Source organism: Mobula birostris, chromosome 6 (genome assembly GCF_030028105.1).
Source record: "Mobula birostris isolate sMobBir1 chromosome 6, sMobBir1.hap1, whole genome shotgun sequence".
Taxonomy (NCBI): domain Eukaryota; kingdom Metazoa; phylum Chordata; class Chondrichthyes; order Myliobatiformes; family Myliobatidae; genus Mobula; species Mobula birostris.
In genome coordinates this window covers 162,584,264-162,599,633 of record NC_092375.1, presented here as the reverse complement: position 1 = coordinate 162,599,633, position 15,370 = coordinate 162,584,264, and the positions used below count along the sequence as shown (strand labels likewise).

Here is a 15,370-nt window from a genome sequence, read left to right as displayed (position 1 = left end):
AGACTGAGGAATACCATTTCTTTAATAATAACATTTAAAAGATAGATGAACAAATGTAGTACATGGATTGTTAAGGTGAGAAGTTTGTAGGCCAAATTCTGGCAAGTGGGAGTGGCTTAGATGGAGCATCATGGTCAGCAGATCAGATGGGTCTAACAGCCTGCTTCCATTCTGTGTGGCTCTCTGAATATCACTCATTTATCTGGGGAAGTTGTATCCTTCCAGACTTCAGATTGAATTCTGCAACTTAAATTCATTCCTTTTTGTTTTCAAAGTTCAAAATAAATTTATTATCAAAGTACGTATCTGTCACCATATACAACTTGAGATTCATTTGCTTGTGGATATACTCAATAAATCTATAGAATAATGACCATAACAATGAATCAATGAAAAAACCACTCAACTTGGGTGTTCAACCAGAGAGCAGAAGACCACAAACTATGCAAATACAAAAAGAAAGAAACAATTATAATATGGTAAGCAATACATATCAAGAGCATGAGATGTAAAGTCCTTGAAAGTGAGTCTATTGGTTGTGGGAACATTTTAATGACTAGGCAGATCAAGTTATCCCCTTTGGTTCAAGAGCTTGATGGTTGAGGAGTAGTAACTGTTCCTGAACGTGATGGTGTGAGTCCTGAGGTGGGTGGTGGGGGTCACTGATGATGGACGTTGCTTTCCTGCAACAGTGTTTCACATAGATGTGCTCAGTGGTGTGGAGGGCTTTACCCACTACCTTTTGTAGGCTTTTCCATTCGAGGGCTTTGGTGTTTCCATACCAGGCTGTAATGCAACCAGTGAACATACTCTCCACTGCACATCTGTAGAAGTTTGTCAAAGTTTTAGATGTCATGCTGAATCTCTGCCAACTCCTAAGGAAGTCGAGGCGCTGCCGTGCTTTCTTTGTAATTGCACTTACCTGGGCCTAGGTAAAATATTGAGTTTTTAAATTTTCAAAGGTACCTGCTCTACTTAACAAAATAATAACCATAAAACCATAGCATATAAGAGCAGAAGTGGGCCATTTGGCCCATCGCGTCTGCTCCACCATTTCATCATGGCTGATCCAATTTACCTCCCAGTCCCAATCCTCCTGCCTTCTCCCTGTATTCCTTCATACCCCAACCAATCAAGAATGTATCAACCTCTGCCTTAAATATACCCTATGACTTGGCCTTCACAGCTGCCTGAATAAGGACTCACCACTCTTTGGCTAAAGAAATTCCTCCTTATCTCTGTTCTAAAAAGACACCTCTCTATTCTGACTCTGTGTCCTCTGGTCTTAGACTTTTGTTACAACAAAAACCATGTGGCAAAATTCATATCAATACCCCTGTTATTTAGAAGCTTTGGATACTGTTTGAGCACCAGACAGACATTGACACTAGTATGTACACATGTGGAGCGACTCCTACTAGATACTGCTGTTTTAAAAACAATGCTGGGAATTTACTGGATGTTTTCACTGGGTGGGCAGATTTCTGACATCAGTCAATGTCAAGTGCTGATTCATTCTCAGCAGTGCCATTTGGAAGTTTTCAGTCAGCAAAAATTCCTCCTTAAACACACAGTGCCAAGTATTTGCTGAACAGCAGGTAGGACCTCTCAGCAGCCCCATTTAAAGGAATCGTGCACTGCTTACAGCTTAGCCCTGGTTGATTTTATCTGTGTGCATTGCCAGCATGATGCAGGTATTAAGTACTTTTTGTTGCTTTATGGTAAATGTTTGTGTGCTGTAATGTGGGAAGAGCTGAAAGATTGAATTTTGACTTTTTCATCAGTTTGTCCCGGCCGCACAACTATGTTGATGAGCATGAGTGCCTGTGCTGCACTGAAGTTGGAGTATTGCCCATCAGTTGCTACTTCATGGTTGAGTTCACAAGTGTACCAATTGAGCTGTGTAGTCTCCAAGCTCTATGTAAGCCCCTACGATAGATTAATGCTGGACCCTTCCAAGCTCTTCATTGTAAATAAAATTCATTGCAAATTTCCTGTTGCACTAAACTATTCCATTTGGCCTTTTGTAGTCTTTCCCCTTAAATTCAACTAAGTAATCTCCCCTTCCCCCACCTAATCCAACAGCATGCAAAAAATGATGGAGGAACTCATCAAGTCTGGCAGCACCTATGGAAGGAAACAAACAGTTGATGTTTTGGGGTGAGATCCTTCATCAGGATTCAAAAGGAAGGAAAGCCAGAATAAGAAGGTAGGGGAGCGGTAGGAGCACAATCTGGCAGGTGATGGGTGAGACCAGCTGAGGGGAAGGTCGGTGGGGGAAGAGGGAATGAAGTAAGAAGCTGGGAAGGATAGCAAAAGGATAGTGAGGGATAAAATTGGTTCCCTAGAGCAGCGGTCCCCAACCACCGGGCCGCAAGGCATGTGCTACCGGGCCACAAGGAAACGATATGATTTGGCGATATGAGTCAGCTGCACCTTTCCTCATTCCCTGTCACGCCCACTGTTGAGCCATTACGCACGCGAGGTCATTACCTGCGCGTCATCCATGTCAGCGCGGGAAGGAGATCAACTCCTCGAGCTTGCAAATGACGGCGGACTGAAAACTGTGTTTGACATAACATCTCTGCCGGCATTCCGGATCAAAGTCAAAGCTAAATATTCTGAGACAGCCACGAAAGCATTGAAAATGTTGCTTCTATTTCCAACATATCTCTGCAATGAATGTAACGAAAACTAAATTGCGGAATAAACTGGACATAAGGAACCCCCTTCGAGTATCACTGTCTCCTATCACCCCTCGATAGGACCGTGTTGTTGCAGGAAAACAAGTATTTAGCCCAGGGCTCCCACTGATTCTGCGATATTGGTGCGTTGCAATGATTTTATATGTTCATACAAGGAAAATATGCGCTGTGTGTTTAATGTCCAAATGTTACTTAAAATGTTATGGTGCTATTGATTATAAGTGACGTATATAACCATATAACAAATACAACATGGAAACAGGCGATTTCTGCCCTTCTAGTCCGTGCCGGACACTACTATCACCTCGTCCCACCAACCTGCACTCAGCCCATAACCCTCCATTCCTTTCCTGTCCATATAGCTGTCCAGTTTAACTTTAAATGATAATATTGAACTTGCCTCTACCACTTCTACTGGAAGTTCGATCAACACTTACTTCAAGCTCCCCTGTCCTCCCCTGATAATTGACTTATCGCTATATTCATGTGAGGAAAAATGCCCTGTGTTTAATATTAAATTCATTAGATAAACCTTTTTAGAAACGAAATTGAGTGTATTAGCCACTTATCACCTATATTCTGGTCATGATTAACACCTCTCTTCCCCCCCCCGCCCCCCGCCCCCCAGAACAGAATCGCCAAAAACGATTTGCAGGAAAAAAATCAGCACGTGGATGCATGCACAAGTCACGCATGCGCACTGGAGCCCGCACAAGGCTTCATGGTCATTGTAGTCTTTTCTGGGTAAACACAAAGTATGTGACTGCTACTCTTGTCCGTTGGCAACTGTAGCCCCCTCCCCGCCCTCCTCCCCCCCCCCCCGGGTTGGCCGGTCTGCAAGAATATTGTCAATATTAAACCAGTCTGCAGTGCGAAAAAGGTTGGAGACCCCTGCCCGAGAGAATCAGAGTGCATGGCTATGTGTGGAGCCAAAAGAGATGGGGGAGATTTTGAACAATTTCGAACAATTTCTTTTCTTCGGTATTCACTAAGGAGAAAGATATTGCGTTGTGTAAGGTAAGGGAAACAAGTAGGGTAGTTATGGAAACTATGATGATTAAGAAAGAGGAAGTACTGGTGCTTTTAAGGAATATAAAAGTGGATAAGTCTCCAGGTCCTGACAGAATATTCCCTGGGACTTTGAGGGAAGTTAGTGTGGAAATAACAGGGGCTCTGACAGAAATATTTCGAATGTCATTAGAAACAGGGATGGTGCCGGAGGATTGGCATATTGCTCATGTTGTTCCATTGTTTAAAAAGGGTTCTAAGAGTAAACCTAGCAGTTATTGGCCTGTGAGTTTGACGTCAGTGGTGGGTAAATTGATGGAAAGTATTCTTAGAGATGGTATATTATAATTATCTGGATAGACAAGGTCTGATTAGGAACAGTCAACATGGATTTGTGCGTGGAAGGTCATGTTTGACAAATCTTTTTGAATTTTTTGATGAGGTTACTTGGAAAGTTGACGAGGGTAAAGCGGTGGATGTTGTCTATATGGACTTCAGTAAGGCCTTTGACAAGGTTCCACATGGAAGGTTAGTTAGGAAGGTTCAATCGTTAGGCATTAATATCGAGGTAGTAAAATGGATTCAGCAGTGGCTGGATGGGAGACGCCAGAGAGTAGTGGTGGATAACTGTGTCAGATTGGAGGACGGTGTGTAGCGGTGTGCCTCAGGGATCTGTACTAGGTCCAATGCTGTTTGTCATATATATTAATGATCTGGATGATGGGGTGGTAAATTGGATTAGTAAGTATGCAGATGATACTAAGATAGGTGGCATTGTGGATAATGAAGTAGGTTTTCAAAGCTTGCAGAGAGATTTAGGCCAGTTGGAAGAGTGGACTAAAAGATGGCAGGTAGAGTTTAATGCTGATAAATGTGAGGTGCTACATTTTGGTAGGACTAATCAAAATAGGACATGCATGGTAAATAGCAGGGCATGGAAGAATGCAGTAGAACAGAGGGATCTGGGAATAATGGTGCATAGTTCCCTGAAGGTGGAATCTCATGTGGATAGGGTGATGAAAAAAGTTTTTGGTATGCTGGCCTTTATAAATTAGAGCATTGAGTATAGGAGTTGGGATGTATTGTTGAAATTGTACAAGGCATTGGTAAGGTCAAATTTGGAGGATTGTGTACAGTTCTGGTCTCCGAATTATAGGAAAGATGTCAACAAAATAGAGAGAGTACAGAGAGGATTTACTAGAGTGTTACCTGGGTTTCATCTCCTAAGTTACAGAGGAAGGTTGAACAAGGTGGGTCTTTATTCTTTGGAGCGTAGAAGGTTGAGGGGGGACTTGAGAGGTATTTAAATTTATGAGGGGGATTGATAGAGTTGACGTGGATAGGCTTTTTCCATAGAGAGTGGGGGAGATTCAAACCAGAGGACATGAGTTGAGAGTTAAAGGGCAAAAGTTTAAGGGTAACATGAGGGGGAAATTCTTTACTCAGAGAGTGGTAGCTGTGTGGAACGAGCTTCCAGCAGAAGTGGTTGAGACAGGTTTGATGTTGTGGTTTAAAGTTAAATTGGATAGATATATGGACAGGAAAGGAATGGAGGGTTAATGGCTGAGTGCAGGTCGGTGGGACTAGGTGAGAGTAAGATTTCTACACGGACTAGAAAGGCTGAGATGGCCTGTTTCCGTGCGTAATTGTTATATGTAAGGGATCGGTGGAAGAGGTAAAGGGCTGAAGAAGAAGGGATCTGCATTCACAAACTTAGTTGGTTTCACCATATGGGGAAATCAAATTAAAGACGTAAAAACACAAGCCACTTCATTTTGAAACCAGCCTTTAATTGTGCAAAATGATGAATTGAACAGGAGGATGGTAATTAATATCACAATCACTCAGACGGAGTGAAAGAGGGGTGCGGAGTTAGCTCAAGACCAGTGTACTGCATAGAGTGTACTAATTTAGTTAACTGCACTGTCCATTGGACAGATGCCTCAGCAATGTGGCCAATGCGCAGGAGAGATTACAACTGCTTACACTACTTAAAAGGCAGTTAGTAGTAGGCCCTCCGTTGAGCGGTGTCTACCATGGATGTTGTGTCTTAGCTGTCTATGCAAGCCAATTCCGTACGATATGGAGAGCAAGCTGTTGCCTACGCAGCAGACTCCCCCTCTCCACACAGCAGTTGAATCCAAAGGAATAGCAGCAATTGATAAGAGCTTGGCACCAGCAGCATTGCAGGAATTACCAGTCAGCATCAAGCTCGATGTAGGTCTACCCTAGGGACTCCATCCCTGCATTTTCCCTCTGGGTTATTCCCGAAACCTTACCCTAAGAGTGGGTATAGCTGTAAATCAGTGGAGTTTTGAGTTCAGAGATTTCCTTCTCTTACATGAGCTGCCAACCACAGCTGATGAGCCCCATTTGCCCAAAGCGGCTGGTTTTGAGGTGCTAGTATTCTACCTTTGCCCTTCTGACAGTAGAAACAGTTCCGCTGGGCTTGGTAACTTAGCTGCATGTGAAGGCCAGTAGCTGGACTTGGTTGTCAGATGCTATTTGAGATGCATGTCTTTGGGAGTATTGAATAACAGTGGGGGTATATCCCCACTACCACTCCCAGCTATGACAACCTTTAAGGAATCAATGAAGTTGAAATACCTGAATACAGTAGTGGGTAGAAACACAAATCTTGAATCTGTTTTTAATATTGCACAATTAGAGAACTCTGCAAATTCAGTGATCATGGCTCTTAAGCACTAGGTTGAAACAATTGCCTTGGGTTCATCCCTTGCCAGCATCACTGTATGGGATAATCTGTACAGTTATATCAGTGCTTTATACTTTGCCTCTGATGTTAATTTTATTCTTGTGAATTGAGGTCATTAAAATCTTTGGCAGAATTTAAGAGAGAGAATACAACATACCAATATAAACACATTACATGCTTCCCAGCACCAATCAGGAATGAAACTTAAAATAATTTTCCTTTTAGCAAGCTGGATTGGAATGGTGTTTAGTATTGTGGGAATTAAATTCTATGTTTGCATCTTTGCTTCAGTGAATTTTTTTGTATCTTTGTCAGCAGATTGGGCTACTCTAGTAACTTGAGGTAAATTATTAACTGAACACATGGTTTAGTTCACATGAACTGCAGTGGCTGGTGCTGCTCCCTACGGTTTTGTTAGAATTGTAGTGAAGGTCGTGGTTAGTATGCTCAAGGTGGGACAGAATGTTAACTGTGATTTAAAGGACGTCAGAGGATCGCATGGATTTCCAAGGTTGCAGAATGGTTCATTCCAAGAAAGTGTCCGAGATGTGGCATATGGAGAGGTTAGAGTTATTGGCAAGATGTTACTCCTTGTGGCAGGCAAATAATTTCACTGAGAGGAGGGAGAGAGATAGAGAAGATTGTGTTCAAAATGGAAACGTAGATTGGTCTGTGGATGATCCAACCAGCATCACTTCATATCACCAGTGAACTTCATTCTGTACATTGACCAAATTCTAACCAGTTCTTGCACCCTCACTGCATTTATTAACACATTTCATAGGGAAATGATCAAAAAAGTAAATTTCATTCTTACTACTAAGATCTTAAAGTAGCTGTGGCATTCCTTTCCTTCTAAGAGCATCCAAATCCCTGCAGACTACTTTTTCCACCTGGGATCTTCTGTGACTCCATAATACACTGGCTGGTATCTATCTCTTTCAACACACACAGAATGCTGGAGGAACTCAGCGGGCCAGGTAGCATCTATGGAAAAGAGTACAGTCGGTGTTTCAGGCTGAGACTAATCAGCAGGACTGAAGAAAAAAGCCGAGGAGTAGTTTTAAAATGTTGAGGAGGAAGGGAGAGAAAAACACAAAGTGATAAGTGAAATCTGAAGGGGGAGAAATGAAGTAAAGAGCTGGGAAGTTGAGTGGTGAAAGAGATACAGGGCTGGAGAAGCAGGAGTCTGAAAGAAGACGACAGAAGGCCATGGAAGAAAGAAAAGTGGGGAGGAGCACCAGAGGGAAGCGATGGGCAGGCAAGGAGATGGGGTGAGAGAGGGAAAAGGGGATAGGGAATGGTGAAGGGGGGGAGGAGGAATTATTGGAAGTTCGAGAAATCGATGTTCGTGCCATCAGGTTGGAGGCTACCCAGACGGAATATAAGGTGTTGTTCCTCCAACCTGAGTGTAGCCTCATCATGACAGTGGAGGAGGGCGTGGATAGACATATGGGAAGTGGAATTAAAATGGGTGGCTGCTGAGAGATCCCACCATTTCTGGTAGATGGAGCATAGGTCCTTTGCGAAGTGGTCTTTTGGGTCAAAAGATTTCTATTGAATTCCTTTTGGATTTCTTAGCATTTTAGAGTCATGTATATTGTGTGTTCTCTTTGTCGACTCTCTTCAGCCATAATATACAGGAGCAGAAATATGCCCTTTGGCCCACTGAGTCTGCTACGCCATTTCATCATGGCTGATCCATTTCCCTCTCAACTCCATTCTCCGGCCTTCTTCCCGAAGCCTTTCACGCCCTGACTAATCAAGAAGCTATCAACCTCTGCCTTAAATGCACCCAGTGACCTGGCATCAATAGCCACCTGTGCAATGAGATTTCATCCTCTTCCCCCCCCCCGCTTCTAAATTCTAGAGAGTATGGGCCCAAATCCTTTATTGCTGCTCATATGGTAACCCTTTCATTTCCAGAATCATTCTTGGGACCTCCTCTGAACCCTCTCCAATATCATTTTATATTCCAGTCCTCTTGAAATGAATGCTAACATGACATTCGCTGTCCTTACTGCCAAATCAACCTGGAAGTTAACCTTTAGAGAATCCAGTACATGGATTCCCAAACCCCTTTGTACCTTGGATTTTTGAATTTCTCCCCCCGTTTAGAAAAAAGTCTGTGCTTTTATTCCCTATACGGAAGTGCACGACCATCCACTTCTTAGCACTATATTCCAATCTGCCACATCTTTGTCCATTCTCCTAATCCAAGTCCTTTTGCAGTCTTTGCATCCTCAGTACTACCTGCCTATCCATCTATCTTTGTATCATCTGCAAACTTGTCCAAAAACCCATCAAATCCAAATCGTTGATATACAACATAAAAAAAGTAGTCCCAACACAGATCCCTGTGGAACACCTCAAGTCACCCTTCATCGAAACTGTTTTTTCTTTCATGTGAAAAGGCTCCCCAACCTGTTATGCTCTTTCGTTGTACAAACATTGCATTTCTGTTGTCAGACTTGCAAGTCATCTTAGCATCTTTCGTTACCCCCCTTTTTTTAGTGATTAGAACCCGGGACTTTTGTACAGCAGTTCACATGAACAGTAGCTGCAAAAACAATGTTTGGCTTCTGATGCCTGCTCTGCCATTCAGAAAGATCATGGTTTATCCTTTACCTCATACCACTTTCCTGAGATAACCACAGATCCCTTGATTTCCTCCAGACATTCCAGCCAAGCAAAGCATTATATCCATTTCTAGCATGTTGTGCCCCCTAATAATAATATTTGCTTGAGTGATTCAGAGACTCGTGGAGGTCCAGTTGGCCAACTCATCCATACTGACCAAGATGTCTATCAGAACTAATCCGACTTGCTTAGGTTTGGCCTATATCCCTCTAAGCCCTGTCCATGTACCCGTGCAAATGTTTTTTTTAAATATATAATTACATTTGCCCCTACTGTATATCCTGTCATTTTTTTTCGGGGGGGGGGGAGGGAGAGAGGAAAAAAAAGAAAGGTAACCTTTCACTTTTCTAACATACACATACACACCCCAGCAAATCATGCAGCATCTCTGATGTTTCAGGCCAAGATCATGGCTGTCTGCTGAAAACGCCAACTGTTTATTTCCCTGCATAGATGCTGCCTAACCATGCTGAACTCCTCTAGCATTGTGTGTGTTGCTCCTCCTCGATTTTTACTGCACCCTCTCTGGTTTAATCATATCCCTCTTTCAGCTTGGAAATGTGAGCTGTGCAGGATACTCCAAGTGCAGTCTAACACAAGTTTTATACAACTGTAACATGACATCTCAACTCCTGTACTCAGAGTCACAGCTGATATGCAAGCATGCCACATGCAGCCTTCAGTACTCTTTGTACCCGTGTTACTATCAACTCGTACCTTAGATTTTCCATCACTTCCCAGGGCCCTGTGGTTGACTGTATTGATAAGGTAGCCTTTCACTTTTCTAAACTAGGTGGGGACAGCATGGTGCAAACACTACGGCCTCACAGCACTGAAGACCTGGGTTCAATGCTGACCTTGTTTGTTGCTATGTGGAATTTGCTTGCTTTTGTCATGGTCACATCGGTTTCCTCCTATTTCCAAACACGTGCTGGTGGGTTATTTGACTCTCTGCCCTAAATTGCCCCTCATTGGAGATGAGTGGTAACAAAATCAAAGCAGAACTATTGGTCCTGTGAGGGGGAATAAGTTGCAGGGGGAGTGGGGTCATTGGGCTTGGTCAACTGGGAGGGGCATGAATCTAATGGGCTGAATAGCCTCATTTTGTTAATGTGTACATGACAGATGAACAGTGTGGAGCAGGCATGCAAAGTAATGATGTTTAGTTTTGGAAAAAAAACTTCTAATTACTTGGGCTGGGCTGGGAATGTCGTCTGAGACTAGGCCCCAATTCTGTACTGTGAAGTGCACTGATTGCTGAGGATGGGCAGGGACAGACTGTATCTAGCTTGCTGATTTACGGGAGTGGGTATTACTTGCCCTCTGATGTATCAGCAGCCAGTATTTTATAAAAACAAAGATTTTTGTGTGCTGAGTGGTTTGAAGTGTTGCTTTTAAAGTCTGCATGTACAGACTTTGTATTAGCACACACCTTTACGGGAAAATGATCACCTTGTGGTTTGCCTTTGTTTCATCACTCTACATCACTGAGTATTTGAGAACACACCATGGTGCCTGGAGCCTATTCTGCTCCTGGCTTGCTCTGCTGTACAGTAGGACTTGTTGTGACCCATCTCACAACAAACACCAAGCATAATTCCTTTGCATGGCAAGCCTTATTCGTAACTTGCCTTAATTGTTGGTATGCTGGTTTTGTAATCCCTGTTCTGACAAAAATATGAGGCAAGTTTTGTATCATTGTGTTTCTGTAAATGAATTGTTCTGTTCTTTTTAATAGTCTCCATGACTTGCAACACCATTTTTATTTGTTTTGTGCTTCTACTCCTAGATCCCTTTATTCTTCATTCCATTTTGATTTCTTATTCCTAAGTAGTATATAGTTACCTTATTTTTCTTGCTTGAATATAATTACTGGTATTTATTTCTTTTTAGCACCAGGTTTAAGCTGATTAAAGATATTTTCCTGGTTTTAATGGGATAGGGAATCTTGCACAGTTTGACATACACGTCATAGCTAATTTTGCAGCCAAATTCAGTAGCATGCTCTGGTATTTCCAATGTGCACACATCAGAAGGACATTTCTGAGGCTCTCCACCAGGCAGGCAGAGCCACAAACCTATTCCAGGTAGCCTCCAGTCTAATGGCATGAACACCGATTTCTCCTTCCAGTATTTTCATTCTTTTCCCTACCCTCCCCCTTCTCTCTTCTTTATTCACCACTCTGGCCTCTTGCCTCTTCCCCTCACCTACCTATCGCCTTTCCCTCGTGCCACCCTCTTCTTCCCTTTCTCCCATGGTCCAATCTCCTCTTCTTTCTGATTCTTTCTTTTCCAGCACTTTACCTTTTCTACCCACTTGGGTTCACATATCAGCTTCTCACTGACCCTCCTTCCCCTCTCTCCACCTTTTATACTGATGTTTTCCCCCTTACTTTTCAGTCCCGATGAAGTGAATTGGCCTGAAACATCGACTTGTTATCCATTCCCACAGCTGTTACCCGACCTGCTAAGTTCCTCCAGCATTTTGTGCATGTTCTGCATTTCCAGAATCTGAAGAAACTCTTGTGTTTCTTATTCTAGTGAGTCATCATCTTAATATGACTCAAAAGATTTTGCAAGTCTGTACAGAGTCACTTATTTCGATGTGCTGGAAAAAATGTACAAGCAGTGAGGAGTGGTTGTCATTGAAGTTTTAAAGTGAAGCTGAACTTGTGCCTTATCTTTCTGAGGAACTTGTATGCTAACAGTTATTGATTAAATGGACGGGTAAGTTAAAGGAGTGGCAATTGTAATTTTTTGAATTATAGTATATGTTTATAAAATTCTATTTACTTAAATCTTAAAAGTTATTGTCTTTATAAAGTCACTCATTCATGAAATGCATTTTCCATCCACAGCTAATTATCTTCATCCTCATATCGACCCATTGCTGCCAGTAAGGTTAGTTTTTTTTAATAGATAATGGTATTTCTTCACTTTAGTTCTAAAAGAGGCTTCTGCTATGTTTCTAATCAATACTGTTTGCCCTGTTGCAGTGGCACATCAGCTGAGGTAAAACGTAACAAATTTTATCAGATGGGAAGCAGCATGAATTCCACTGGTTCTGGAAAGAGCAATACTACTGTATCGAGGTAGTCTAATGTTTAATGAATACGTTTATTTCAACATACTGTCTTGAGTATTAGTGTTGCATAAATGGATACTGTATGTAGAATATAATATGTTGTAATTTCTGGAAAATTGGGCTTTTTATGTAAGTAAGCAGAGCTTTTCTGAAAAGTAGGTTGGGCAGATTTGTGAATTATTTAAGATTAAACAAATAATCACAGTGAATGATATAGTGGTTGCCCACTGTTACAAAGAAGGCAGTCTTTGTTATTCAGCAAAATCTGAAATGCAGCAGTATCACAAAATAATGACAATTTTAACTTGATTATTTGTGTGGTCAATGTTCTAATCACTTCAATTGTTTGGTGCACTTGTACAACCATTCAGATTTTAGCAATGCCACCAATTTGATATGTTTATTTGTACTTTTCAGTGTTTCAGAACTACTGGACCTTTATGAAGAAGATCCTGAGGATGTCCTCTATAATCTTGGGTTTGGAACAGATGAACCTAACCTTGCATCAAAAATTCCATGTCGATTTTTTAATGCTTCATCGTTTGCAAAAGGAATAGATTTTAAACTATTTTTAGATGCTCAGATGCAACGTATGGAATTGGACAATCCAAATTTCGCCCTCACAAGTATGTTCTTTAAGTGTTCATTTGCATTGTTGATAATGGAACGTTTACATGTCCATGCAAAAATATGCTTATACTCAATCTGAGGATCGATAAGGTCTGTCAAAATTACTTTCTCACATTAAAACTCTTGCATGTACTTAATTCTATTAATAAAATGATTTTATTGTAATACATTCATATACAATTTCTAATTAAAGGGCAATTATGTTTTGAATCACATTGTGAAAGATCTGCTTGTTTCATCAAAGTATTGCTGTAGTCTAGGCTATAATTAGATTCCATGATACCTTCATTGTGTTTGTTTCAAAATATGAATGCCTTGCTCATGTGTCTTCTGTTAGCATGGTCTGAAATATCAAAAAATAACATTAATGTATAGTTTACTCAATTGATCATTATTGTTTTGCAATTACCTTTCATGGTATTTTTGTGGTTTGTTAATGACAACTGTCATCCAAGATTATCCAAGTCAGCTTTCACACAGGCATTGTAATGTAAGGAGCAACAGCAGTAAATATAATGGATGAGAATGTTTATTCTAAGCAAGTAGCATTTCTACCACTGTAATGTCATGGAGAAAGAAGTTTTGGTGCATTAGTGTAAGTTAGCTCTTAGTCTTTCAATGTTTGTTATCTTTTCATTTTCTCTCCCATATTTGTTGAATAACAAGTTTCACTTTTAATTGCAGGTCGATTTCGTCAGATTAAAGTTCTCACTACAGTGGCTAATGTTTTCTCCTCACTGTATTCTCAAGTTTCTGGAGCTCCTATAAAGAAAATAGGTGACGTGGCCGAAGCCCCAACCTCGGGCCAAGCTCCCACTGTTGGAAACAATGCTGGCAGACTCAAGAAGACAGTATCAAAACTCAACTTACTTGGGGGTCAGCAGGCAAAAATAATAGATACAACTAATCAAACAGATCCAGCAGCTGCAGAAAGTTCAAAAGCATCACAGCTTTCTTTTGAAACCAACAAGAGCTTTACTGATGATGAGAAGAAAGAGGAGGTAAAACTTAAGAAAGAAATGAGGTTGCAGAGATGGCGTAAATTGACTGACCCTTCCTTGAAACCAGTATCTGAGGAAGTGATGACTGGAATTGAAGGTCCCCTCTGTCCCACAGAGATTATTCTTCAGGAATGTTTATCTAATGTAACAAATGACTGTACGGAATCCAAGCAGAGTGATGCTGCTTGCATGAAAGAAGGAATGGAGAGCAGTCTTGATAATGCGAGTGGTATCTCAGACTCTTTTGTAGACTTGAATGCATCCACAAATACAGAAAGTGCAGCTACTGGTGAGCAGACATTTGCGCTCTCACAGGAAAATACAGTGTGTTCAACCCCAGATAAAGCTGTAGCAATGCACCATCCATCCATGAGCAGCTTGATGGAGCAGAAGGAATTCTCATTTGACTTAGAAGAGGCAAGTTGCTAGATTTCAGATTTGAGATTTCAGAGCAATCTACAAAGTAGTGTAGAAGATATTTCTTCAATGTATTACTTATAGTATTAATCCATCATTATTTTTGCTTCCATTTGAATCTTCCTTTATGTCAGTTTTAACATTTCAAAAACAATCTTTTCATCGGTATAAATTTTAACAGGTGGGCTATGGGACTGCTCATTTCTGTTTACAAGGAATTTGGTTCCATTTTTTAAAATATCATATTGATATTTGCAGATGTCTTTTGGTTGAGCTTCTCATATATTGGATACAATAAGGAAGCCAGTTTGGGATTTCAGCTTTATATGCCACCATAGTTTTGAATATTTGCCAAATAAGTGGGAGTAACCATTCATTAACACTGTCATAAACAAGTATGAACAAACCTCATATCATCCTATTTTTTTCGTCTGAAACATGCACATAGCTGAAGTTTCATTGTTGTTTCAGCGAGATACAAGTTTGTACATTTGGACATAGTACTAGAGTATGTATATAAATTCAGTAATAGGTTATGTTCTTTGAAATAATCTTCTGAACCATTACCATAAAAAAGTACTCTAAATATACTTAATTGTTCCAGATTGGGACAAAATCAATTGGAAACTTTAATATGCTTCATATTCCAGTGACTGTCATCAACTCAATACTGAAAATGTAAGCTGTCTGTTTCACTTACAGATTTGTTAGTGTAAATTCTTGATAAAAATGGATCACACGAGCATACTTCTTTCTCTGCCAGCCTTTGCAGCCTCCTACAAATTCAACACAATGACACTGTCCTACTGCCTCAGAGGTATGACTCATGAAGGAGCAGACACCGGCAAGAAATTCAAAGTTGCAGTAACCAAGCTGCATTGTGGCCCCCAATCACGTACTCAATAAAAGTCAGTGTCACTGCTTCATGAGAGTCACAGTTAACCATGCCAAAGGAAATAACATAAAATCTGCACTGTGTATATTTCATTTTGGAGTTCATGGAAAGATAAAATTACTGAAGAAATTAGTATTTTTCTGCATTTCCATCTTTTAAAACCAGACAATCAGAGGACTTACCTGTTTCATCCTTTCAGATAGTTAACAGTTATAACAGTACAGCAGAAAATATAATTTATAATTGGGATCTTGAAAGAAGTTAATTATACCT

General features: G+C 40.9%; 1 protein-coding gene across 10 annotated transcripts in view; it reads left to right on the top strand.

Annotated features, from left to right (window-relative positions):
• itprid2 (ITPR interacting domain containing 2) overlaps window positions 1-15,370 on the top strand; it is a 205,409-nt gene that overhangs the window by 137,973 nt on the left and 52,066 nt on the right. For 8 of the 10 annotated variants that reach the window (XM_072261755.1, XM_072261756.1, XM_072261759.1 and 5 more), the window contains 4 exons: window positions 11,928-11,970; window positions 12,066-12,161; window positions 12,572-12,780; window positions 13,469-14,202. In XM_072261755.1, the coding sequence (XP_072117856.1) occupies window positions 11,928-11,970; window positions 12,066-12,161; window positions 12,572-12,780; window positions 13,469-14,202 (1,082 nt within the window). Of the gene's footprint in view, window positions 1-11,655; window positions 11,797-11,927; window positions 11,971-12,065; window positions 12,162-12,571; window positions 12,781-13,468; window positions 14,203-15,370 lie in introns of those variants that run through there. The other 2 variants (XM_072261762.1, XM_072261763.1) reach the window with 2 other exon arrangements.